The sequence below is a fragment of the Microcebus murinus genome, chromosome 13 (genome assembly GCF_040939455.1).
Source record: "Microcebus murinus isolate Inina chromosome 13, M.murinus_Inina_mat1.0, whole genome shotgun sequence".
NCBI classification, from domain to species: Eukaryota; Metazoa; Chordata; class Mammalia; order Primates; family Cheirogaleidae; genus Microcebus; species Microcebus murinus.
Genome location: NC_134116.1, coordinates 72,727,155 through 72,754,970, shown reverse-complemented (window position 1 = coordinate 72,754,970; position 27,816 = coordinate 72,727,155). Strand labels below are relative to the sequence as shown.

The window sequence follows — 27,816 nt, the reverse complement described above, 5'->3', positions numbered from 1 at the left end:
AGCTGACCTCATGCTGAGGCAGTCTAGAAAGGACCCCTGACTATCTGGGAACCTGAATCCTAGTCCTAGCTAAACTAGCTGTGCAATGCTAGACAGGGAATTTCAGGCTCCTTGAAGCTCTTCCATTATTGATTTGGAATATTTTATTTAATTGCACATAAAACCAACTTAACACCATATTCCAAAATCTGAAACACATCTGATCCCAAGCATTTCAGATAAGGGATACTCAACCTGTACAATCACCCACATGTTAGGAAATGACATTTTAGAGAGAAACATTGTCCACACTGAATGATTACTTTGTTAGTTTAACACATTCATTCTGCTCCCCTCTCCCTTTACCCTTAGAACCCATGTTCATTTGATATTTGTATAAACATTTAAAAAGTTGTTTTATATTAATAACAATGCATTATATTTTTACAAATTTATAAGAGTAGATTTTAAGCATGCTCACCACAAAAAAATGATAAGTATTTGAGGCAATGAATATTAATTAGCTCAAGATAGCCATTCCACAATGTATACATATTTCAAAACATGTTTACATGATAATGTATTTTGTCAAGAAAAAAAATCAACCAATTAAATAAATTTTTTTAAAAAGACACTCCTCCTCCCTCTCCCAATTTTTTTATAGTACCTAAGTTAAACTTGGCCTTTTTAAATTTCACTTCACTATTCTGCCCCACAGAATATTCAGAAAAGGTTCTGCTTCCTAACCTGTGATGCAGCCAGTTACCTTGGAGATAACCTCCGGGGAATCGGATCCAAATTTGTCAGCTCTTCCCAGATGCTCACCTCCTGTTCTGAATGCCCTACGCTTTTCGTGGATGCTGAAACCGTGAGTATCCCAGTCCTGCTTTTGCACCAAAGAGCCTGCCTGACTCATGGTGTGGAACTTTAGGGTAGCATGTTTGTATTGTGGGTTTTTTGTTGGTTTTTTTTTGAGACAGAGTCTCACTCTGTTGCCCGGGCTAGAGTGCCATAGCATCAGCCTAGCTCACAGCAACCTCAAACTCCTGGGCTCAAGTGATCCTTCTGCCTCAGCCTCCCGAGTAGCTGGGACTACAGGCATGCACCACCATGCCCAGCTAATTTTTTCTATATATTTTTTTAGTTGTCCAATTAATTTCTTTCTATTATTGGTAGAGACGAGGTCTCACTCTTGCTCAGGCTGTTTTCGAACTCCTGACCTTGAGCAATCCTCCCGCCTCATCCTCCCAGAGAGCCACCTCGCCTGGCCTTGTGGTTTGTTTTAAAGACACCTTCAGTGTTGTGGGCAGCACTGTGTTGTGGTGTGACTCACAAAGGCCTCCGGGTCTGCAGAGTAATCACTGTCAGAATCAGGAGAAAGATCTACCCCTATGCTTCCTCTGCATCCTTCGCACCTCTCTCTGATGACTCTGACTTTGACAGCTGTTCAGATAAGGTCAGATAACCCATCCCCCATCCCTAGCTGACCTGGCCAGACCCCACAATTCCAGGTTGGCCAGCCAGATGGGTCTTCAGAGATAACATGTCACCACTTTCCCCACCCCAAGCCTCAAACAAAGACTCACTGCCCTCTGGATTCGCCCAGCCCAAACTGCATTGATGAGTTTAAAGAAAAATTAAAACAGTCACTATTAGACAGTTGAATCATGGCTTTAGGACTATAACTCTAACCCTGCAAGACTGATGAGCTCTTTGAGGGCAGGGATTGTGTTATCTTTCTTCACAGCCCTCATCATATCACAGAACCATCACATATGCTCAATAATTACCAAGGTTTAGAACCACCGAGCATGTGCTTTGGTTCTAAAAATCTCTGAAGGGTCAATCTTTACAAGAACCTGATTGGTGGTCGGTTGTCTTGCAGCAAGGAATATAATATGAAAAATCATTCTATCCTAAATGATTTAAGGTATATATTAAGTGCAAAAGTTTGAAAGTCTCTTTGGAGGTCTATCTTCAAACTACTTAAAGTATGATTGGATGATGACATCCATGCATAAATGGACACCATATGTTAATGTAGGCTTCTGTGGAGTAGTTGGGAAGGCTTGTCTGCCTATACTGCTGTGGAAAAAAAAATCATTTCATAGGAGGCTTGTATTAGCAAGCTAGTGTTCAATTGCAGTTACAGCTGATACTGGAACAAAATCCTAAATTTCACAGCTTATTAAAATGAATGACACTGTGCCCCCTTTATATTACTTCTAAATATACTATCTGTGTAATCATGCCTTTGTGTTGGTATCACTCTAATTGTTTTAATACAAACCATTTTCCTGCCTTTAGCTCCTTTCTTGTGGACTTCTGGACAAGCTCAAGTTCAGTGTTTTAGAACTGCAAGAATATTTGGATACCTACAACAACAGAAAAGAGGCCACTCTCTCAGTAAGCTTTTGTGTTCCTGTGCATGTGCCTTCAGTTAAAATCGAATGAACTCAACCACTATGTGGGGTGTTGTGATTAACCTAAGATAGTTTCTTTAGGCAGTACAAGACAGACCTCCTCTTTTCCTCTGTTAAGGATTCCAATTCCAATTTAATGGTATATAGTAGAACTGTATATACTATTGACTGTATTAAAAATGGTATTTACAAAAGAGAAACGTTTCAGCTTTTTAGCCTTATAATGTCCCTACCAAGAAATTGGAAGAAATGCCTATCTGCTTAATATGTCACTTTATCAATGTTATAACTTTTCCTTTCTCAGAAATTTGAAATTGTTGATTCCTTCCATTCAGTGTTAGCCTCACCCAAAACTAGCTGTGATGGATCTTATCTCTGCCCTCTTCTTACCCACTTGTAGGGGCTTTCTCCCATCCCCATGGCTTCTCTTGGCCTCAGCTTTTGCACTTTTCTTTTCCTTCATAGATCTAGATCATAAAATGTTAGAGACAGAGTGATCTAGGAACCATCCATGCAAACCACTTGTTTTCTGACAGATGCACAGTTGCAGCCCCAGAGAATTCAGTGACTCACAAATAAGAACAATTGTGTGTAGTATCTATTAAGCACTTTCTATCACATGTCAGGCACTGTAGAAAGAGCATGGGTTTTCGGGTAAGATGGACTTGAGTTCAAGCCACAGCTCAGTTACTTAAGGATTAGTGACGTTGGATAAGTTACCTGCCTTCTCTCATCTCAGATGCATCACCTGTAAGCCAGGGGGTATAATAATTAATTTCCAGGATTATTGTAAAAATACAACATATATATATATACATATAACATATATATATACAACATATATATACATACAACATATATATATATATAATAGTCATGGCAGCATCATTTCCTGAGTCATTTTTATGTGTCCAACAACCTAACAACCTGCTAAGAGTTAAATCTCTTAAATTAAAGCATTTAATGCTCACAACTACCCTGGGAGTCACTGTTATTACCCTGATTAGCGGGGAGGTGGAAGAATGGGACTGAAACTCAGATGTATGGGATTCAAAGGTCCATGCCCTTTACCGCAACACAATATTGCCTTGAAAATAGAAATAGTATCTGGAAAACTGCCTGTCACAGTGCCATATATAGGGAAGATGCTTGTTGTAAAGTTACTGGGTTTGGGTTTGTTTCTTGCTATTGTTGTTATTGATCTTTTCATGACCTGTCTGAGGGCAAGGGTTCTGACATTCCTCCATAACAATTCTCTTTGTCTTCCATTTCTATGGCTCTTTACCTGTCATTGTTTTCCAACTTCTCAGTCATCAGCCAGTAGAAGTAATCTTTTCATTCTGGTTGGTGAACCAAACTAGACTTTGATGCCAGCTGTGAATTTAATTCTTCAGTGTTCATTGTTTTCTGCTCAAAGGTTCCTTTATACATCTGTGTTACTATCCCAGATGCCTAAGACTGGCAAAATCTCCAAATAGCTGAGCTCGTACCACAATAGCTTTTTTCTAGTGAAAGAGACTCATCCCTTAGAGGTCCCTTAGAAACCACCTCAATGTAACAGAGCAGCCTGCTTATTATCAGTCAGGGCACATTGACCAGAATCACTCGGCTTGTGAGGAAGTGTTGGTCCTGTCTCCTAACCTCAAACATAGTGAAGGTCTCTAGCCATATATATATGAATATATGTGTATTCACTTTCATTCATACATAAATTAGGAATGGTGTGGTATAACCATTCCCCATGGTGATGTAGCATAATATTGAAATTATATTTTTAAATGACCATCACTGAACCCATATAAACAGATGCTATCATTTCAGTTAATCTTTAATCCCCAAAAATGACCTTTTCATAAAGTCATTAGTAGCAAAATTTCATTTTACTATAATATCTTTAGAAGCTTACTAAATTTTCCCTGACAGAATTTGTGTTAAAAATGTTCTCACGTCACCACCGAATGTACTGATGTCTCTATTTCTTGTTCTGACTACAGTGGCTTGCAAATTGTAAGGCAACATTTGCAGGAGGATCAAGAGATGGAGTAATTACCTGTCAACCAGGGGACTCAGAAGAAAAGGTAATAAAAGCCTGTTAGAATGTATCTTTTCTATGCTCTGACATCGTGTGTTAGTTTTGATGTACCCAAGAAGTGTGGAACTTGAGAAAGGAAGAGGCGGAATGAGTCATCCTGTACATTTACATAAACCAACAGAGTAAGACAGAATGATGTTCAAGCCATGCATGTCTGTGTGTTGATGGGGTTTGGGGGAGTTTTCTTCTTTTTGTAAAAGTAGAGGTGTAAAAATAACCTTTTTTTGCTGGACACTCTAACTATACTAATCATTCCCTAATAAATTCATTCTTAATTCAGAATATAAAGCCAAATTTCATTAATTCTTCATTGAACCCCTTAGTTCCCTAAATGAAGAGAAGTTTCTCTTGACCTTTTAGCTGTAAAACAGATTTTCTGATTTAGAATTGCTTTAAGTACACACCTCAGATCAGCACGCTGTACTATAAAGGATATTGGACAGAAGAGTATAAATGGATTAAATCATTCATTTTTCTGCAGTTAGGTAATGAGTGTCTTCTATATGGTCCCACTGGTGGATACAATAATGAGCAACACACAAGGCCTCTGGCCTTGTGGAGTTTCTGATCTTGTCAGGGAGGTAGACATTAATCAAAAAGTCATATAGGCATAAATGCAACAAGGGCCATTAGAGACAGGAAAGCATGTAGCAAGATCAGGAGGGTGGTTATGGGACAGCTTCTCCATGGAACTGTCATCTAGGCACAGATCTGAGACATGAGCTGGAGTTAGCCAGATGAACAGGGGTGGCAGGAGAGCCTGTGTATAAGGCCCTGAGGCAGGGAGAGCCTGGCCTTTCAAAGAACTGAAGACAGCCCACATGGCTGGGAGTGCAGAAAGCCACATGGAGAAAAGGTTGGGAAGAATCTGGAGAAGCCAGACCATGAAGGGCTTGGGCGTTTAACAGCAGTTGTCAGCAATTGGACAGTCGTAACAGTGGGGATCCTGAGATTAGGGCTGTCCCCCTCTATCTACTGTGTAAACAGATCCAAGTGGCAAGAGTGGGTAAGGGAAGTTAGGGGGCTGCTGCCCAGTCTAGGCGGAGAAGGTGTTACCTTGGAATTACATCATCACCATTGGAAAAGCATTTTAGATTGTGTACCTCTTAGAGAATCCAAAATTGTCTTCCTGTGTTAGAAACAGTACTTTACTAATGTGAAAAGAACTAAGTAGGCTGGGCGCGATGGCTCACGCCTGTAATCCTAGCACTCTGAGAGGCCGAGGCAGGCGGATTGCTTGAGGTCAGAAGTTCGAAACCAGCCTGAGCAAGATTGAGACCCTGTCTCTACTATAAATAGAAAGAAAGTAATTGGCCAACTAATATATATAGAAAAAATTAGCCGGGCATGGTGGCATATGCCTGTAGTCCCAGCTACTCAGGAGGCTGAGGCAGAAGGATTGCTTGAGCCCAGGAGTTTGAGGTTGCTGTGAGCTAGACTGACACCATGGCACTCACTCTAGCCTGGGCAACAAAGTGAGACTCTGTCTCAAAAAAAATAAGAACCAAGTAAAGTTTGGCTTCTGCTCAAAAGTTTGTTGTAAAAATTTTCAACCAAATACTAATGTTTCAATTCCAATTTGATCACTGTTACTGAGCAAGTTTGCAGTCCTGAGAGTAACTATCCATGCCAGCATTGAGTCACCTGATGAACCTCTTGATAAATTTTCATAAAGAGACCAGAGATTGAACATGCAAACTATAATACAAGGCTGAGAAATATCTATATAGGGTATTGAAGTGCAGTTTGTATTTCCATATCACTACCTTTCTTGAATACACACATTTGTATTTCACTTTATGGTTTACAGAGAATGTTCATATCCTTTAAGTCATTTTATCTCTCTGGATGAGCAGCAGGTCTGGTAGCATCAGCCCCCTCTATAGGTGAAGAAACCAAAGTTTGACTTATCCAAGGCTCCATAGCTGATAAGTGAAAAGTAGGACTGTAGCTTGGCCACAAAGTCTGGAAACATAGGAAAATATACATAATAAATTTTTTTAAAAAGGTATTTACATTTTTAAAAAAATGTACATTATATTTTTTTAAAAAGTATTTAATGACTTTACATGTTATGTCTCTCATAAGCAATGCATATTTGAATGTGCAGTTCAAAGTCACAATGAACTCCCACATTTCCATCAATCCTTGTATATTCATCTGTGAAGTGCTGCCTCCGATGGTTCGTGACTCAGATCTTCACTGAATAACCTGTGCCATTACCATGCCCTAGAAGAAGTAATACATTTTTTAAAAATAAAATATTACCTAGGTTACAGATTTTATGGCTACCCAGCAGCACCATGGCTCCACTATACTCTGCTGTTAAGACAAATCCTGTCCAGAAAACACTTACCAGGTTAGAATTTACAATTAGCACAAACCTAGTCCAGTTCATAGTATAGTTTGTATAGTAGTATGTAAAAGTAATTAGTTATCTAAACATTTACCCTCAATCATCAAATTCTATTATATCCTCTATAATAAAAACTCAATCAGGAAAGTTTCATTAATACATTGCAGATTTTTAGGAACAAGGGTTGAAATCAAATCTATTATTTGTTTGTTTATAGCTTCCTGGTTAACCTTAAAGATAACCAGAAAATCTAATTAAATTATCCTATTTCCCAAACATCCCAATTTTAAAATAAGTGTTTCTATTGTGCTTATAGTTTATTTCTATTAAGTTGTTTTACTTTGTTTAATTACTTCCTTTTTTATTCCTGGTTCTTCTCCATCTTTCTCAAACAAAGATTTCTCTTATGTTTGCTTATTCTTCTCACTCATTTCTTCCTGATCCACCCTGTACCTTTCTTTGCTTCTATTTTATAGTACTTGTTCCTCCCCATCTCTTTTCTCGTATATTTACCAAACCCAAAGATTAAGAAAATAGAGTTCATCTATTTATTCATTTACTTATCTGGGACAACTGTGTTAGCATTACAAAAAGGTTTGAGAGTACAAAAGTGGAAAGAAGAAAGTAAGGTTTACGAGTTTGAGGTTGCTGTGAGCTAGGCTGACACCACGGTACTCACTCTAGCCTGGGCAACAAAGCAAGACTCTGTCTCAAAAAAAAAAAAGGAAAGTAAGGTTTTTCAAGTAATGTAAATATATAATCTCATTTTGACCCTTTATAACAATCCTTTGAAATAAGGGTTTTTCCATTTTGCAGATAAGAAAACTGAAGCTGAGAGGCAAACTCCAAAGACCATATTCTTTGCAATTTGTCTGTAACCTTCTCTTAGTTTTGGAGGCAAAACTCACTTAGGAAAATGCTAGAGAATAATTTCTAGCATACATCTTAATGTCTAATATGGTTTTAGGTATCTGCATCAATAGGGAGAATATGTAGAATATACCCAGGAGGAATTAGATTGGGATTTGTTATGAAATGACTGACAGAAGGGCAAATTCTGAGTCTGATATTTCCAAAGTTTTGCAAAACCAACCAGGCTTTGATCCCATTATTGGTAATAGCTAAGTGTATCAGAATTTTCCCAGGTGGCTCATGGTCACACTGGTGACTAGTGAACTCAAGCAATGGCCAGATGTTCTGAAGAAAATGCTTCTTGTCCTGTGTATGTGACAATTCCAGGGCCTGAGGTTGGTCTGGAAGGAAAATTGTATGCCACCTAACAAGAAAGGCTGGGTGAATTATTTAAATCATCTGCATGCTTGATTAAATTATCTGTTTTAATTTGTTAGTAGACTCTGGAATGGCCACTGGGCATGGAGCTCACACCACACACTCTCTAATTGCCTGGGCCTTGACTGAACCCCTGCTGAGCTGGAGGTGTGGCTAGGCTCTGGGGGTTCCCGGATCAGGCAGCCTTGGTTCCTGTCACAGGGAGTGCTCAGCAAGGCTGGAAATGGGCTGAGAGAGCTAACCCGGGGGAAAGAAGTCTTTACGCTAGAGGTTGGCCTTGAGGAGAAATGATGGTGTCACTCCATTTAAATATCCAGATGTTATATCCAGAGTGGGTGGAGATATTGTTTTGCTGATTAGAGCTACCATTTGGCTTCCATCCCAAAGCAACACCCAACAAATGGCCTCAGATGCTTGCCTTCAAGTGATTCTCCCCAACTCCTTTTCAGTCAGGTTCTCTGTCTTCTGGAATAATTTGATGTTGCCAATTATTCTTCACACCCTTTACCTGAGGACAGGTAGAATGGGGACAAGTGAACTTATAAGTTGCAGAATCTATATCTGGATGTAAATTGCAAAGTGAACATACCAGTAATCATTACGCATGTGTGTTCTATTTCAGAGAAGTATGCACTTTCTGAAAGGATTAGTACTTAACTGATTCACCTAGCAAAGTGAATTCTTAGCCAGTTAGATGTATCAGTCTGTCAGTCATAGTGACAGTGTACAGACAGACATGTGACATCTTCCCAACCCCCAAACCCTACCCTGTCTGGTCTGGTCTTTGGCAATAGCCAATTCTGTCATTATTAACAAGTGATTTGAGTGAGGAATTGTTTGTGGAAGAGAATACAGCTTTTTGCTAAGTATTGAATACTTATTTTCCAATTTCTGTTCTGAACATGAAGTTGTAGACATCAAACTAATGAAGACATTTTACACACCGGTGGCTTAGGAGCTGTAACCAGTTCACAGACACGTTTTGTTAAGCTTGCATCATTTTTATTAAGTTTGCACATTATTTTTTAATTGACCCTGCATCTCAAAATTTTTAATTTTCATATACACACATAACCCAAAGGAGGATTCCTGGTGTCTCCAAATAAGTAGATCTAGCAACCCTGTGCCCACCTTCCTAAGTGGCAACAGTGAGCTAGAGCTAAAAATCAGCTCTCCACCATCCCCACTGCCCACTGAGTTCCCAGCACTGGAGGTGAGGGCTGGGCACTAAACATGGTGCTTGGACTGTTGTTTTTCTTTAGAAAAGTATTTCTCTGCCAGGCATGGTCGCTCACGCCTGTAATCCTAGCATTCTGGAAGGCTGAAGAGGGTGGATCACTCAAGGTCAGGAGTTCAAAACCAGCCTGAGCAAGAGCAAGACCCCATCTCTACTAAAAATAGAAAGAAATTAATTGGCCAACTATAAACATATATATAGAAAAAATTAGCCGGGCATGGTGGCGCATGTCTATAGTCCCAGCTACTCAGGAGGCTGAGGCAGGAGGATCACTTGAGCCCAGGAGTTTGAGGTTGCTGTGAGCTAGGCTGATGCCATGGCACTCTAGCCCGGGCAACAGAGTGAGACTCTGTCTCCAAAAAGAAAAAGAAAAAAGAAAAGTATTTCTCTGTGCCTAAGTCCCCCAAATTCAAAATGAAAGCTAGAGAGGGCTGTGTATTTCAGTAAAATGGGAAAGTGTATTATTTTATTTGCATATGTGAGAAATATCTGTGTGTATAATATGCAAGCATCTGTCTGCTGAACTCACTCACAGTGGAACATGTGGGAGGAGGATTCTCAGTGCATGCTCAAAACAACAAAATGAACCATGTTTCTAATAAAAGTGTTGCTAATACTTGGGAAGTATATTTTTGGGAAGACATTTTTTAAAAAGACAGATGTGATCAGTAAATGACTTAGGCTTCTTGGTGATTATAACACTAATTCTCCTAGAATAAGGGACAGCATAGACTAAATAGGGCATCAAACAATGAGATTTGTATGTCTCTCATGAGATCAATTTCACTCATTTATGTAATAGACACTGCTTTAGTAGTGTTTTCTCAGCCTGCACATAGCAAATGGAGAGAGAAATCTTTTCATGACTTAAAACCAGCACTTCTAATTAAGGATTTTGGTTTCTATTGACCTCTCCACCTCTTGTGGAATTCATTCTGGAGTGGCTACTACTAGGTGGTTTAAGTTAACATAAATGTAGGTCAGGGAGCAAAGTCTCTAGATGTCTCAGCTCTGGGTTCTCCAGCCACCAGCTTCAGTCTTGGCCCTATAGCTAATTAACAGAGTTCATCATCCCAGTTCTGCAGGGTGGCTCTGGAAAAGCTGGGGTGTTTCCACTTTATTTGTTATAAGTGATTTTAGATGTCACATTCATAATTCAAAAGATATTTCTGAGCACCATTTGAACTCTTACTCTTTGGACTCAAGTACAGTAATTTACATTTAGCCCTATTATATTTTATCTTATTATACTCAAAACATCATTCCAACTCTTAGGGTCTTTTTAGACACTAACCCTATCTGTTTTGTATTTTCTATCTCTATAATCCATGAATGAGAAGCCTGCAACCTCTGTTCTTACACAAATTGAACAAGTTAAATGTTGAACAAGACAAGACTTTTCTCCAATTAGATTATAATCCATTAAACATCATCCTTCAGATATAGTCAATCAGTTTTTCTTCTATAAGTAAACCTCTTTCCCAATATTGGCTAAATAAATGTCTGAAGTTAGTTTACAGATTTCTTGAAAATACTAAATATTTTGCAGTGTATAACCTGTATCATAGGCTTAGAGGTATTTATCTTTCAAAGCTTTGAAAGATATTTATGACCAAAGTCCACAAAACTACTTAACAAAGATAATACAATAGTCATCAATGTGCCAGATCCAAGCAGTTTAGCAACAGGTGAGTACATACTGTTCCCACCTGCTTGGCATAAGTTAGGCTATCCCAATAGGCTAGGTTATCTAAATTTTATCCCATTTAGTTTAAACTCATGACTTCCAGAGATTAAATATGATGAAAATAATAGCTAATATAGTACATCTTAGGTTGAACATACGTTCATCTTCTGTCATGTCAAAATGTCTTAAGTTTCCACTGACTGGTTATGTCATAAGCATAGAACCCATGTGAAAATACAGAGAAACTGAATGTGGCTATGCTACTGTTAATCAGCAAGAGTTAGATTATTCTGGGGTTCTTAAACTGCCCGTTCCTCAGTTGTTTATGATCAGCTCTTAACATCTTGGCTTCTTGATCTTTTTTCCCACATTTTGAGAAAACATACCTCTAAATCCAATTTATAAATCAAGCCCTATCAGGAGAGCAGGTACAGGGCTTAAAGAATATCCTTGTGACTATATAAAACATCAGTTCCCAGCCAGGTACAGTGGCTCTTGTCTGTAATCCCAGCACTTTGGGAGGCCAAGGCAGGAGGATCACTTGGGGCCAGAAGATTGAAAGTGGCCTGGGTAATATTATAGAGAGACTCTGTCTCTCCAAAAAAATTGTAAAAATGAGCCAGAGGTGATGGCACATGCCTGTTGTCCCAGCTGCTCCAAAGGTTGAGCAGGGAAGATCACATGAGCCCAGGAGTTTGAGACTGCAGTGAGGTATGATTGGGCTACTGCACTCCAGACTGAGTGATAGAGAGAAATCCAGTTTCTTAAAAAGAAAAAAGGAAAAAAAAAAATTTCACATGTTCAAAAGAACCTAAAGTCACCGAAACACATACGTTTAAAGTCACTGAAACACCTAAGTTTATAAAGACTTCTCAAGGGATTACTTTTAGAACTCAGATACAGGAAAGCATTAGCGTGGGGGGGGGGGAGTGTTTTAACTTTTTCCATAAAATGAACGCCCTAGAAAGGCATTTTTCACTATCTTTTTGGAACTCTAAATGCAAACTAGTTCCTAGCCTATGGCCTAGGAAAGGACTCTAAAATAATAAATATCAAGGAAGCTTGAACTAGCCTACCTAAAAAGGAGAGTTTAGGAAGGATACTGAGAACTGGTATTTGTCACAGTTGGCCATCTCCCAAGAACCACACTATTTTGTGCCCTGAGAGCTGAGTGGGAGGGATTCATTGATAAAGAAATTCCTTAGCACCAAGCTGAAGTTGAAAAGTTCCTCTTGCCTGTATTGAACAGAGAAGATTTTACTTTAACTGATTTGAAGACCTCCTTGAATTACAACCTTGTTTTGGAAAACAATAAAATGATAGCAGTTTTCTTCACACATGACCATGTAATTTACTCAGCACTTGCTTCATTCCACACTCCTGAAAAGTAAATTCCATGGCAGAAGCAGCTACTTGCTAAACTGCATACTAAACATTTCAGTCATATTTGCTGCTGTCCAAAAAGTCTTTGTGGTGGACGTTCCGTGTCTGTGCACACTTAAGACTGACCCTGTGTTCCTGTCTGACAGGACATTGTATTTCAGTGCATAAAGTTTGGTTATAGAAATCTCTAGACATAAAATTTTATTGAAAATAGTAAATATCTCAAGCTGTGCAATCTACATCACAGGCTGAAAGGTGTTTATCTTTCAAAACTTTGAACGATATTTATGACCAGGGTCCAAAACAACTACTCAGTAAACATAATACAATAGCCATCAATGTGCCAACCCCACAGGATATTAGCATTAGGTGAGGGAAGAAGAGACCGTTGGAGAATGGGATAGGGGTTGTTGGTGGTGATCCCTTAATTACATTTGTAAATACTAATAAATAATTTAATAGTTTTATTAATTCTTATGCACTGTATCTTATAATAAAATATGTTAAACTGATGATAACCCAGAGATTTTTTTTGAAATATCTTTAGAATAAGGGGTTTTTATTGTCAAAGTTTAGAAATTGTTAGAAAAATCCTTAAATATTCTGAAAATTCAGAACCAGGTATATTTACCCATAATTAGGAATGGTCAAATTGATCCTTTTTAAAATATTCTGCCAATTTGTGGCTATCTCTTCCCACATACCCAAACTTTCCTTAAACCAATTCTATGGTTATGATATGGTGACATCAAAAACTGGTAGCTATTAATATCATTGAACACGGCCTTGTTACAAATTTATATTATTTTAGACTAACAATCAGTTCCAGATTACTTTTAGAAATTATCTATTGGAGAAAAATTATTATAAAAAATAAAATGCAAGAAAATTACTTATATTTCCTACTTGTTTGAGGGTATACAATGTTTAGTCCTTTGAGATTACATATTATAGCAGTCCGATAAAATATTCCCAATGTGGAAGGCAATCCAACTAAAAAAAACGCCACTTAGATTGTAATTCTATTCAACATTAATTGGTTGGTCATACTTTAGTAGATATGCAGCTGAACATACTACAGGCTCTGCCTTAATTAGTCTTTATAGCGTAATTTGTTTGGGGCTATTGTTCTTCAAATTACTCATCCGGCCTCCTCCCAGTTTTACTACGTTCACATACTATGCACATTTATACACTAAAATCTTCAAGCAATAAAAGTTTTGATTTCTGGTCTCTAAGACTAACACAATCTAAACCAACTAACCAGAGAACCTGAAAGATTAAAAAATTATCTTTTTTCAATGATATGTTTCCCATTAGAGCTTGTTTTTAACTGGAACGCTGTGCATGTTGAATGGGTACGACATTTGCAACCATTTATCAAGTTTGGGCGAGCAATGCTAATACTGCCTACGGTTCTGCTCTTGGAAGAGGGCCGTGCTTTCTGTTGCATGCAGACACTGACCCTGTACTTTCTTTCCTTTCCTTTGTTTCCTGTGCCATGCTTGCTGTGTAGCAAATGGAATCTCTTGCAGTAAGTTAACTTTCTTTCATACTCTTTGTCCATTTAGGCATGGACCATAACAAACCTTATTTTTACCGTTACTATTATATCTCTTAGCATGTTTTCCCTTTTTCATTTAATTTTATTTTATTTGGTAGATTGAGACATGGCAGACTATTAGTAGCATTCTGGGCTGCTTTTGCCCCAATGTAGAAACCTACATTGCTATGAATTCTCACACTATCAGTGGAATATTCTGAGTAATAACTACCATTATTTGGCACTTAGGAAAGTCAGAGTTTTCATAGCTAGGTTTCAACCCTAAATTGTGAAGGTAACATTGTTTTTAAACAATACTATATTTGTGAGTCTCTGGAAGTTATCTTTTATACCAGATTTTAAAAGGTTTCCATAAAGAAAAGTTTAAATGACCATAAAATAAAATGTTTTACTAAAACAACCAAACATCCAGTTTGAGATAATTAATGATTGAAGCTACTTCTTTAAACTTAGGCTGGTTACCAGTATTGAGAGATCAATAAATCTAAGCAGAATTGTTTTCCCCCTCAGGAGTAGGGAAGGGATGGGAAGAAAATGTCATCATTCAGGATAGTCTTAGCATGAATTTTAGTAACTTTTAAGAATTACAATCAAAAGTCTGTTAATAATAATCAATAGAATATTCTTCCTAAAACCTAAATTTGAGTTCTTGTGATTTCTTTCCTGAAATTGATGTGGAGGAACAATTTTAAGTCATCTCAGAAACTCTCATTTCTGATCTGAGTTGTTCATAGTCCTTAGTAAAAGAAAGGCCCTATTTATCTTGTGCCACTGGAAAACCGAACAGTGCTTAGTCTAATCACATATTTAACCCACTTTCACTGGTGACTGCTGGCCACAAAATTCTATCTAGTGAAAGCGGTTCTTTCCCTTTCACAGAATCCCACCTGCTACGTAGGAGCTAATCCATTCTTGGAATAAAATAGGCAAAGTGTAGAGGACACAGTTCAAAGACTAGTATGATCATTGGCATTGGAATTATTCATGATGTTTTTCCTCATAGTGTACGTAAGCCATATTATAAAAACATTTTCAATTCCAAAGGTATCTATGGGGGCTCAAGGACCATTTTGTATGATTACTTCCTAATGTTCTTCCACAGAAAGTTTTGAACATTTTCATAATTTCTCCTTTTTTCTAAACATTTTTGGGCCCTTTTTGTACCTCTTTAGTTCAACAAATATTTATTGTGTGCAACGTAGAAGTATCATCAGTAAAACTGATACAGTATCTTAAAGGATGGTGTGACTGTTATGTTTACACACACTTTAGGATGAGTGTCTGCACCCCTCAACAGCAGCCAAAACTGTCACAGGAGTAATCTCCCAAGGCAAGGCATCTACTGAATTTATGTTTAACACCCAGAACTACTTAATGTTTTCCCTTTCAAATATACTTTTAATAGAAAGAAATTCTATGTTTAAAAAAATTTTATAGCTTCTAAAAATTAAGACAGCCATTCAGCTGTAATTTCTAGGCATTTAATGGGCAAATATAATGGAAATTTGGCAGTTCACTCAGTCCCTTTATAGCTGCTATTCACTAATTAGTCATCTTCCATTATAATAGAATATAATATTCTGTATTATACTGTGCATTTCTCACTGATATTTATTGACTGGATTTGTTTTTCTGTTTTATTTGGAGTGATAACAGCGAGTTATGTTTTCTTAATTTAAAAAAACTGTTTGTCTCCACTGAGATTTCACTAGTTATGCAAGAATGATCCTTAATTAACTATTTCTTCCCATGCAAATTCTCTCTTTAGCAATTGGAACTGTGTCAGAGATTATATAAGCTACACTTCCAGCTGCTATTGCTTTTTCAGTCCTACTGTAAGCTCATCGGCCAGGTGCATGAAGTTAGCTCCATGCCAGAGGTGAGTCCACACACGTCCCAACCCCGCCCCATTTATAGCTGCCCAAGTGATTTTTATCCCCACATAATTATTTTGCTCAAGCAAAAGTCTGAAATAAATGTGCCTTGGATTTCTTTCTATTCTCATTTTCAAAAGCAGGGTCAGGACTAGGTGAGGAAAGTGAGGTGCCTTAAAATTTAAGGACAAGCGTTAAGAGCGAGAACACACACCTTCCTGTGTGTACACACTCGGCGCCTCACTGCAATCACCCCGACCCTGGCCCTGGGGCTGGGCATCCTTCTTTGAAGAATTTCCTTGTGTTGTGACTTTTCCTGCTTACATTTAGCTTTTCCTACTTGCCCTTACACTGAGGTAAGGAGGAAATGTCTATCCAGTGTGTTTGGTTCTCTTCAGTTTCCCTGTCCTGCTTGGCATCAGGATGCTTTAATATTTTTAAACATAAAAAGTAAAATAATTTAAACATGTTACATGTTACTGCTGAGGGAGCCAAAGTTTTTCTGCATATGAAGAAATACCACTGTAACGTAGTGAGTGGAGTGGTGGTGGTGTGCGCTGAGTGTTATGGAAGTGCAGAGCCTGAGCACCTAATTTGCCTATAGGTGAGAAAGGTTGAAATTGGGGAGCTTTCTGGGGAAGTCACACCCCAGTGGACTCTTAAAGGGCAAGTTGGAGTTAGGGAGATGAAGCAGGGGCTTGAATGTTATAGACAGCGTGTCCATAAACCTGGTGGTAAAGAGAAAGCAACTACATGCAATTTAGTATTGCTAGCATATAAAAATGCAAACCAAAAAGGAATGATGAAATAAGACAAATGAGAGAGAGGGGGAAGGGCAAGATCATGGAAGATACTGCACCCAGGAGGATTCCAGTTGGTTCTCTAAGGCAGCTGTGTGGAGGGGGTATTTGAAGACAGCTGGACTGGAAACGTGGAGACCAGTTATGAGACTGCTGAAATCCAACAGGAGAAGAGAGTTTGAACCAAGACAGAAGAGCTGGGTATGGAGAGGAGGAAGGAAACGTGAGACATGCTCAGGACAAAGACCCGTGCAACTGACTGGGCATGGCAAAGGAGAAGGAGGAGTGGAAGATAACACTCAAGTTCCATCTCTGATGAACCAGGTGACCAGTGGTGCCACACCCGAGACAGGGATATAAAAGGAAGGACTGAGGCAATGGTATGTCCAGGCGGTCAAGCCTCCTGCCTGCTAGCCAGTGCCTGAGTCAGGCTTCACCATGACTGACCTCGTGCAGGTGGTTGGATATGAGGATCTGAGGTCAGGGGAGAGATCTGGACGAAGGGCACAGATGTGGTCACGGTCATGAACAAGCAGGTGTCGGTGAAACCATCCCAGTGAGAGCAGAGAGTTGAGGACAAAGCCTGGGCAACTGCACAGCCTCAGAGGGGACAGAAGAGGGGGGGACAGAAGAGGGGACGCCACAAGAGAGGGAAAATGACAACCATTTTGCCATTTACTACTCATTTTGGAAAATGGAAAAAAACTATGTAGCTTTTAAGTATACTTTCAGATGCTTATTTCAAAGGAGGCATGAGTCAGACTTCTTTGTGAGGAGCTTTTCACAAATCAGTTTTCCTCTAGAATTAGACGTTATCAGATAAAATAGAGAACAGCTGATACTTGTTATTTATCACATGGTCAAAGTTTGTTCTTCTTAATCTTCTAAGCAAGTACTAACAGGATCCCTAGAGTTATCTTTGTTCAAGAAATAGAGGACACACAAATACAACTCACATGTCATTTTCTGTATTAAAAAAGCAATTGGAGTTTCACGTTGGAGCAGCAAATTATGTATTACATATCACATATGTGTGTATACATATGTATTATATATGTAATTATTTTAAATCTAGTGAGCTTCTCCATTATCATTAAGTCTAGGGAAATTTTAAACACCATATATAAGTTGCAAATATTGTATATACAGGCATACCTCGTTTTCTTGATCTTTGCTTCATTGTACTTTGCAGATACTGTGTATTTTACAAATTGAAGGTTTGTAGCAACCTTGCATCCAGCAAGTCCATTGGTGCCATTTTTCCAAAATAGCACTTCATGTCCTCTGTGTTGCATTTTGGTAGTTCTCACAATATTTCAAACTTTTTCATTATTGTTATATCTGTTAGGGTGATCTGTGATCTTTGATGTTACCATTGTAATTGTTTGGGGGCACCACAAACCACACCCATATAAGAAGGCGAACTTAATCTGTAAATGTTCTGACTGCTCCACTGACTGGCTGTTCCCCGTCTCTCTCCCTCTTTTTGGGCCTCCCAAGTCCCTGAGACACAACGATATCGAAATTAGGCCAATTAAGAACCCTATAAAGGCCTCTAAGAGTTCAAGAGAACGGAAGAGTCACACATCTCTCACTTTAAAACAAAAGATAGAAATGATTAAGCTTAGTGAGGAAGGCACGTCGAAAGCTGAGATAGGCCAAAAGCCAGGCTTCTTGAGCCAAACAGTTATCCAAGTTGTGAATTCAAAGGAAAAATTCTTGAAGGAAACTAAGTGCTACTCCAGTGAACACACTAATGATAAGAAAGAGGAACTGCCTTATTGCTGATATTGAGAAAGTTTTGGTGGTCTGGATAGAAGAGCAAACCAGCCACAACATTCCCTTAAGCCAAAGCCTAATCCAGAGCAAGGACCTAACTCTCTTTAATTCTGTGAAGTTTGAGAGAGGCAAGGAAGCTGCACAAGAAAAGTCTTAACCTAGCAGAGATTGGTTCATGAGGTTTAAGGAGAGAACCTGTGTCCAGAACAGAAAAGTGCAAGGGGAAGCAAGATGCTGATGGAGAAACTACAGAAAATTATACAGAATATCTACTAAGATCACTGATGAAGGTGGCTGCACTAAACAACAGATATTCAGTGTAGATGAAGCAGCCCTCTACTGGAAGAAGATGCCATGTAGGACTTTCATACCAAGAGAGAAGTAATGCCTGACTTCAAAGCTTCAAAGGACAGGCTGACTCTCTTGGTTGGGGGCCATTGCAGCTGGTGACTTGAAGTTGAAGCCAGCACTCATTTAGCATCCCATAAATCCTAGCGCCCTTAAGAATTATGCTAAATCTACCTGTTCTCTATAAATGGAATAACGAAGCCTGGATGACGCCGGGCGAGGTGGCTCACGCCTGTAATCCTAGCTCTCTGGAAGGCCGAGGCAGGCGGATTGCTCAAGGTCAGGAGTTCGAAAACAGCCTGAGCAAGAGTGAGACCCTGTCTCTACTATAAATAGAAAGAAATTAATTGGCCAACTAATATAAATAGAAAAAATTAGCCAGGCATGATGGCGCATGCCTGTAGTCCCAGCTACTTGGGAGGCTGAGGCAGAAGGATTGCTTGAGCCCAGGAGTTTGAGGTTGCTGTGAGCTAGGCTGATGCCATGGCACTCACTCTAGCCTAGGCAACAAAGTGAGACTCTGTCTCAAAAAAAAAAAAAAAAAAAGCCTGGATGACAACACATCTAGTTACAGTGTGGTTTACTGAATATTTTAAGACTATTGTTCAGAAAAAAGATTCCTTTCAAAATACTACTGCTCATTCACAATGCACCTAGACACCCAAAGCTCTGATGGAAAGGTACAAGGAGATTAATGTCGGATTTCATGCTGCTAACACAACATCCATTCTGCAGCCCACAGATCATGACGTAATTTCTACTTTCAAGTCTTATTATTTAAGAATACAGTTTGAGGCCGGGTGTGGTGGCTCATACCTGTAATCCTAGCATTTTGGGAGGCCAAGGCGGGCGGATCGCTCAAGGTCAGGAGTTCAAAACCAGCCTGAGCAAGAGTGGAGACCCCATATCTACTAAAAATAGAAAGAAATTAATTGGCCAACTAAAAATATATAGAAAAAATTAGCCGGGCATGGTGGCGCATGCCTGTAGTCCTAGCTACTCAGGAGGCTGAGGCAAGAGGATCACTTGAGCCCAGGAGTTTGAGGTTGCTGTGAGCTAGGCTGACACCACAGCACTCTAGCCTGGGCAACAGAGTGAGACTCTGTCTCCAAAAAAAAAAGAATATAGTTCATAAGGTTGTAGCGCCATAGACAAAGATTCCTCTGATAGATCTGGGCAAAGTAAACTGAAAATCTTGTGGAAAGGATTCATTACTCTAAATGCCATTAAGAACATTCATGATTCATGAAAGGAGGTGAAAATATCAACATTAACTGGAGTTTGGAAGAAGTGGATTCCAACCCTTATGGGTGACTTTAAGGGGTTCAAGACCTCAGTGGAGGAAGTCACTGAAGATGTGATGGAAACAGCAAGAGAACTAGAATTAGAAGTGGATTCTGAAGACATAACTAAACTGCTGCAATCTCATTATAAAACTAGAATGGATGAGCTTCTTATAGGTGAGCAAAAGAGATTGGTTTCTTGAGGTGGTATCTACCCCTGGTGAAGATGCTGTGAACATTGTTAAAATGACAACAGAAGATTTAGAGAATTACATAAACTTATTGATAATACAATAGTAGAGTTTGAGAGGATTAATTCCAATTCTGAAAGAAGTTCTGCTGTGGGTGAAATGCTATCAAACAGCATCACATGCTACAGAGAAATCTTTCCAGGAAAAGAAAAGTCAACCCATGAGGCAAACATCATTGTTGTCTCATTCTGAGAAATTGTCACAGCCACCCCAACCTTCAGCAATCAGCACCCTGATCAGTCAGCAGCCACCAACATGGAGGCCAGGCCCTCCAGTAGCAACAAGGTTATCACTAAAGGCTCCTTAGCTCGTTAGCTAACATGATGGTTAGCAATTTTTAGTAATAAAGTATTTTTTAGTTAAGGTACATGTGTTGGTTTTTAGACATAATGCTACTTCAACTACAGTATAATATAAGCATAACTTTTATATGCACTGGAAAATAAAAAAAAATTGTGTGACTCACTTATTGCTATTACTGATATTCACTTTATTCCAATATTCGCTTTATTGCAGTGGTCTCAAACCGAACCCACAACATCCCCAGGATTAGCCTGTGTATACATATATGTGCATGCATAGTATCTAAAAACTATATATGTTTTAAATAATATGCACATATAGAGACACACACTATTTAAAACTTAACCAGTTTTAAAATAATTGAGAAACTCACTTTGAAACAAAATTATATACAAAATCAAGATACTCTAATATTTTATTTTAAAAGATTATCTCGGTAAATTTTCAACCTAGCTCTAGAGTAGGTATAGCTGTATTTAACAGGCATCTGTGGGAAGAAAAATAGTCCCTCAAGGCTTCAGTTTAATAATTTGTACAACAAGTACAAAAGCTGGGAATGAAGAGGAAAGGTAAAGTGTTGAATAAATAGCTTTCCGAAGTAAACAGGCATCATCAATTCATCAGCTTGCATTACAAAAGAAAAAACTTTTTAATTTCATGTCATTTTTTAAATGCTCTTAAGATCAAATTACAGAACAGCTGTCTTTCATAGTATATTTTGGGGCACTTAGAAGTGATATAGGGTTTCTCTAATGATTTATTTCTTAGCACTCTGGATTTTTGATGCTAGTAACCTTGATGGTAAATTATCTTTTCCTCTGTAGCATTCACAATAATATTACTTTATTATTCTTCCTTCTTCTCAAAATTGTCTTCAGTCTTTTCCCCCATGGCATAGAACCAACAGTGAGAAAAACTTAATATTTGAACAGAGTCCATCTTCATAATTACATTTATTGAGCACTTATACATCAAACTGTCCTAAGCATTTTATATACATTATTTCATTTAATCTCTTAAATAACCCTGTGTGGTGGATAATACCTTCAGTCTCACGGATGAGAAAACTGAAGCACATGAAAGTCTATTAACCTGTGTTCCCATGGTATACCACAGAGTTGGCCTTTGAACCCAGATCTACTCGACTCTTGAGCCTGTTCTCTTCTACACTTTCCCTGTGCATTTTAAACAAAGTCTTAATCTTTTATATAAGGAGAGCATCCCATCTGTTGGCCCAGACTTACTCAATGCAATGCATACAACCCACAGTCCCTGGCATGTACTATGGGGTACAATGTCATCTGTCCTATTTGAATTGACCAAGGTATTTAAGCTTCTGCTTAACCAGACCCATATGACCAAATTTCTTTCCGTTGGGGATGTAAAATTCCCCCTCCACCTACATACAATGCATATTTTAAAACTATGTTTTAAACAGCTGCTGAATATGTCCCGGGAACTGAGTGACCTAAAGAAACACCTGAAGGAAGCCACCGCGGCCATCGCAGCGGACCCTCTTTATGCAGAGGGCGCGTGGTCTGAGCCTTCCTTCACGTCCACCGAAGCAGCCATCCAGTCCATGCTGGAGTGCCTGAAGAACAACGAGCTTGGCAAAGCTTTGCGGCAAATCAGGGAATGCAGGTGACTCTGCTACTTCTTTTAGAGGTGGTTACAGAAACTGCACACCTAGTCATTAACTTTGTCAAGGCTGGGGACTAGCCATGTTTAGATATTTCATATGTCACTTCTCAGATCTTTACCGGTACCATGCCAGAAACACTTGACTTTCAGAACTTACACATTTAAAGTATTGGTGGGGGTGGTGGCTCACACCTGTAATCCCAGCTACTTGAGGGGCTGAGGTGGGAGAATCACTTGAGGCCAGGAGTACAAGACCAGCCTGGGTGATATAGTGAGACCCCGTCTCAAAAAAATAGAGTATTGGCGTTGGTTCTAGTCATTTTTCATCCCAAAAATGACAAAATACTGAAGCACTTCAAAGTATACCTTTATATAATTTTTAACTAACATTTAAATGTATCCTTTTTGGTCCCCCCCCCCAACATTTTGGTGTTGTATTCACATTCATCGGAACCAGGATGCCATAGCAAATAAGATAAATGTTTAAGGGTATCAGATTCCAGATATTTTTATACTTTTGATATTTCATCAAAAACAATATTCAGTATTCTAAAATGGATTATATGATGTTTGCGCAACTCTGAATATACTAAAACCCACGGAACTGTGTGCTTTACATGGGTGAATTATATGGTATGAGAATTATATCTCGATAAAGCCTTTTTTAAAAAAAGTCATATTCTCAGACTAGCGAAGATTCATAACCTCCCAACTTGTGACCTATAGTGCCTCTCATCTGTGCTATTCTCTTTGAATAAGTCTTTTTGAATAATTCTTTTTGCAGAAGTCTGTGGCCCAATGACATCTTTGGAAGCAGTTCTGATGATGAGGTCCAGACACTACTGAATATTTACTTCCGTCACCAAACTCTGGGACAGACCGGTACTTATGCACTGGTGGGGTCCAACCAGAGCCTGACCGAGATCTGCACCAAGCTGATGGAGCTGAACATGGAGATCCGGGACATGATCCGCAGGGCCCAGAGTTACCGAGTCCTCACGGCTTTTCTCCCAGACTCCAGCGTTTCTGGCACTAGTCTCTGACAGGAGCCTCCCGTCCCCCATGGGTTCCAAGCTGGCGGTGCTGCCATGCTGGGGCGACGTCATTCAGTGTCTTCTCGGCCTTCAAAAGGCTTGGACAGACTGTTCTCCCTCTTGTTACCTGTAGGGCTTTTTCTAAAGAGGATGGCAGAACTTCCAACGTGTAGCAATACCATAAGAACCAAGGTAGCTTAGAGCATCCTGGGACAGACTCCATCTGTCATGCTGCGTGGCACAAATGTGTTATCGTTTTATTCAGCATATGCAACTCACTACTGAAGAAGTGACTTCCATTGCATACCAAAGCCGACTACACTGAACAGTACCTTCCTTTCTAGAAACAATTTTAGATTGGCAAAAGTGCAATGTTTTCTTCACTAAGAAAAAAATTTTATATTCTAAAACTTGTACATTCTTTCCCTTTCTTCTTCCTTTTTTCTTTTTTTTTTTTTTTATTTTTCCTTTCTTTGGTGGGCTGAGAAAGAGGCAGGCAGAATGAAGCTGGCCACTGAAAATTGTAAGATGGTCAGAAGCTGACAGCCTGTATATGTGAAAAGGGAATTGTAAATGGACTACAATTTAATGTACACTGTAATTTGAATACAATTACTGTATCTAAAAGGAGCTGCTATGAAGTACCTTTCTTATGTTGCTAGGCTACTGTTTCTGAAGGCCCTGGATCTCTTTGCACCAAAAATGGTCCAGATAGACTCTTTTTAAGGATCTTGGCTGCTTTTTACTAGAAGGTTGCTTTTTTGAGCATATTTATACTACAGAAGGATGAGTGTTAATTTTAATTAACTTTGCCATTTTGTAGAGAAAAACTATTCGCAATATAAATTCCAAGTCTCGTCACCTGTCACGCATGCATATTTTATTATAATATCCATTTGGATAGCCGGAAGTAGAATCATAAAGGTAAAATATGAGTTGTCACTTTGTTTCTTAAGAAATGTCATATTTTATTTGTAATATATATGTAAAGGGCCATTCTTAAGTTCTCTCCTTAAACTTAATGCTGTCAAGTGTTAGATGTGTGCATGTGAACTTGTTGCACATCAGAAACATATTCAAAGTTTATCTGTGTAACTTATTCACTCTGTAAATACATTTAAAGTTTTTGTGATGTAATCTTAATTGATATTCTGTTCAGAACTTTCTTTAGACTAAAAAAAAAAAAAGACAAAATATATGTTGACCATGGATTTTATTTCTAGTTAATGAAAATGTTTGCCTCGGACACATGTTAAGTTTTGCATGTAGATTGCCACCGTGACAACCCGAAGGGGCACCATTCTAGTGTCTCCCATGGAGGTCACACAGTGCATGGCCCTGTGGAGCTGGAGGTAAGTCTAATCTCTTTGCAAGTGGATACCCTCTGTAATCAACCAAAGAGAAAAATCAGAAAAGAATGAAAGCTCTAATTCTCCATAACCTATCATATCAAGCAGTCATCCTTAGAATTTTGAAATAGAGTCTTTAATGAGCAGGAAAAAGCAGTACGAGTTTTCATTCTGTCACCAATACCTAGCAATTCTCCACCCTGCTAGAGAAACAGAGAGACACAGTAATCTCATATATACTGTCTTCCTACTCATGTTTACTTGGACTAACACGTATACTTGCTTTGCCTAGAGTACAACTGCTGAATCATTAGCAGTCATTTTCTAGGAATATCCTGCAGTAGGGAGTCCAGAGTTGTTGTTTTTTTTTTATGTTATCACAGATATAACTTACTAGTAGATTTTAATAATTTTCTGGATTGCTATAAACATTCTTCTGATGATTTATTTTTTTCAACTTACCTGAAAGATGATTTGCTATGATTTGTAGGAAACAACTGAATCACGATCTCTCTGCAAAATACCTCATAAATTAAAGGTTTCTGTGGGTAACCACAATAGCCAACTTTCAGGGAGTTTTGCTGGGAGGCATGATAGAAAGGACTGATCAGTCGTGTCTGAATTTAGTACACTGTAATCTGGAATACTAAGCTGTAGTCATAGGAAATAGTGGGGTTCGTCTTGTTTCCTAATTTTATTTTTAAAAGGAGACATTGTTCATGTGAAAGGTTTCTGCTACTCTTCCTCTATTTCTTCACCTCCTCTCCCTTGAGTGGAGGTAAGAAAAATTGTGTAGGAAAGCAGCCCCTCCCCAGCTGAGCCAGCAATGACTTTAGATCCACCAGTCCAATCTCCTTGGCCACTGTGCTGTGCCTCTGTCACTGAAGCCTTTGTTTTAATTCCCTGCCCTAGGGATACAGAGGAGTAGAGATGCCAAAGGAGAGGGCAGGTATCTAATAGCTTCAGTGATAAAGAAAAGTGCCTCCTCGAATCTCAGTGCTTCCTTGCACCAAAACAGGATGCACTTTTTATCCACCGGCATAATAAAGCAATCCAGATAGGTGCTCTGTTACTTAGATATAACTATATTAAAATTATAGTCTCTAAATAGAATATTTTAGAAAAAAGCACTATACATTTTAGAAGTATGTGAACGTGTCTTATTCCCTCCAACAGGTTAAGCAAATGTGTTAGTGCAGCTGTGACACAAAGATGCTTGTCACTGTTAGCTTCACACACACACACACACACACGGAGTTAGGTCTTAAGACTCTTCTGTTTCCCAGTCCTAACAAATGTTGATCTTTTCAGCGAATTGCAGAATTCTATTATAGAAAGAATGAGGGTACCTCCAGGCTGCTTCCGTCAATAGCTTCCACCTGCTTCCAAATACCTGCCTTAACAACATGAAATTAGTGTCCAAAGGTAAATATTGTGGTGTGTTAATTATATTTCAATAAAACTGGTTTTTAAAGTTTTCAATGTATTTACTTTGGATCAATTACTATTTAAATGCCTATCACGAGGCTGAGATACTGTCCTCATTCAGCAGATATTTATTGTGTGCCCACTCTGGGCTAGGCAATATTTCAGTGAATACCACAGCTATCAAAACAGGTGTGGTCCTTGTTCTCATGGCGCTCACACATTTTCGTGGGGAAGATGTACTTGTCTGTGGCAGGTGGTGATAAGTGCCATGAGGGACAAAACGGGGATGAGAGGCATGCTATTTCGGCTGGCGCTCTGATGAGGTGACATCTGAGTAGAGATATGAATAAAGTGAGGACACAACATGGTTATCTGTGGGAAGACATTTCAGCAAAGGGGGACATGCATGCTCAGATCCTGAAGCAGGAGCAGGATCACGTGTTGAAGGGACAGCAAGGAAGCCAGTGACCGAGTGAAGAGAATGTGCAGAGAGGACAGCAGAAAAGGCTCTGAGGGCCACAGGAAGGACTTGGTCCTTTGCTGAGTGAGATGGGAAGCCGCTGGATGTTTGGGGGCAAAGCAGTGATGTGCTTGGACCTATGTTTTAAAAAGAATACTCCAGGGTGATGAAAAGTTTCTGGAAATAAAAGTTCAGTGGTGGCGCTTATACAACATTGTGAATGTACTTAGTGCCAATGAATTATGTACTTAAAAATGGTCAATTTCATGTTATATGTTTTACCACAATAAAAATTTTTTTAACGGACCACTCTGGCGATGTGCAGAATAGACTTCAGAAGGGCAGAGGAAGAAACAGGAAGACCAGTGAGAAGGCCATGGCAACGGTGCAGCCACCAGGTGATGCCGGTGTGGGCTGGCGCAGAAGAGATGGCGGTGATTACAAGTGGGCATATTCTGGCAGTATCTCAGAGGCAGGGCTGACGGCACTCACCAATGACACATGGAATGTGAGAGACTCCCAAGAGTGGGCCAAACACCTAGAAGAATGTTGGATCAAGACCATCTTCTCCCAGCTCCCTTTGGCCTACAGTTCTCAATTCTCAAGTCACCTCTTCCCAGCCACCCTGCCTAAAAGGGTTACTCTATCACAGCACCCTGTTTCCTTCATTGCACTTATCACAGTCTGAATTTGAAAAGAAATAGGAACATAGTAGTTAAAAGCATAGAGCAAGTCCTAGTCCACCTGGATTCAAATCCTGGCTCTACCCTCTGACCTGTCTCCATCCCTCATTCATGACAAGGTAGAGTAGTTCAGAGCAGTTCCTACTAGATATGGCTGCTGTGATGGGTTACAACAATGCCTGGCACACGCTAAGTGCTGTTCCAGCATTTGCTGTAATTATGAATGTTTGAGGACAAGGACCTTGCCCCTTCATCACTTCTATATTCCTAGTGCTAATAGCACCAGTTTATGAGAGTTTGTCAAATAAGTATTTTTCCTCTTTATTGTTCCTCTTCACATAAGTCTGTGGTCCCCAACCCCCAGGCTGCAGACCAGTACCAGTCCATGGCCTGTTGGGAACTGGGCCGCACAGCAGGAGGTGAGCGAGTGAAGCTTCATCTGTATTTACAGCTGCTCCCCATCGCTCACTTCACTGCATAAGCTGGGGAGCGGCTGCAAAAACAGATTATCATGAGCAGAGAGGTTTGACTGCACAATAAATGTAATGTACTTGAATTATCCCAAAACTGTA

General features: G+C 39.2%; 1 protein-coding gene across 7 annotated transcripts in view; it reads left to right on the top strand.

Moving 5' to 3' along the window:
• The window catches only part of FRY (FRY microtubule binding protein), a 407,943-nt gene extending 383,425 nt beyond the window's left edge, over positions 1 to 24,518 (top strand). For 4 of the 7 annotated variants that reach the window (XM_076009508.1, XM_076009504.1, XM_076009507.1 and 1 more), the window contains 7 exons: positions 698 to 847; positions 2,287 to 2,385; positions 4,397 to 4,480; positions 13,964 to 13,981; positions 15,780 to 15,890; positions 22,088 to 22,290; positions 23,075 to 24,518. In XM_076009508.1, coding sequence (XP_075865623.1) covers positions 698 to 847; positions 2,287 to 2,385; positions 4,397 to 4,480; positions 13,964 to 13,981; positions 15,780 to 15,890; positions 22,088 to 22,290; positions 23,075 to 23,333 — 924 coding nt within the window. In that variant the 3' untranslated portion in view covers positions 23,334 to 24,518. The remainder of the gene's footprint in view (positions 1 to 697; positions 848 to 2,286; positions 2,386 to 4,396; positions 4,481 to 13,963; positions 13,982 to 15,779; positions 15,891 to 22,087; positions 22,291 to 23,074) is intronic. The other 3 variants (XM_076009505.1, XM_012752138.3, XM_076009506.1) reach the window with 2 other exon arrangements.
• Positions 24,519 to 27,816: the final 3,298 nt, after the last annotated feature.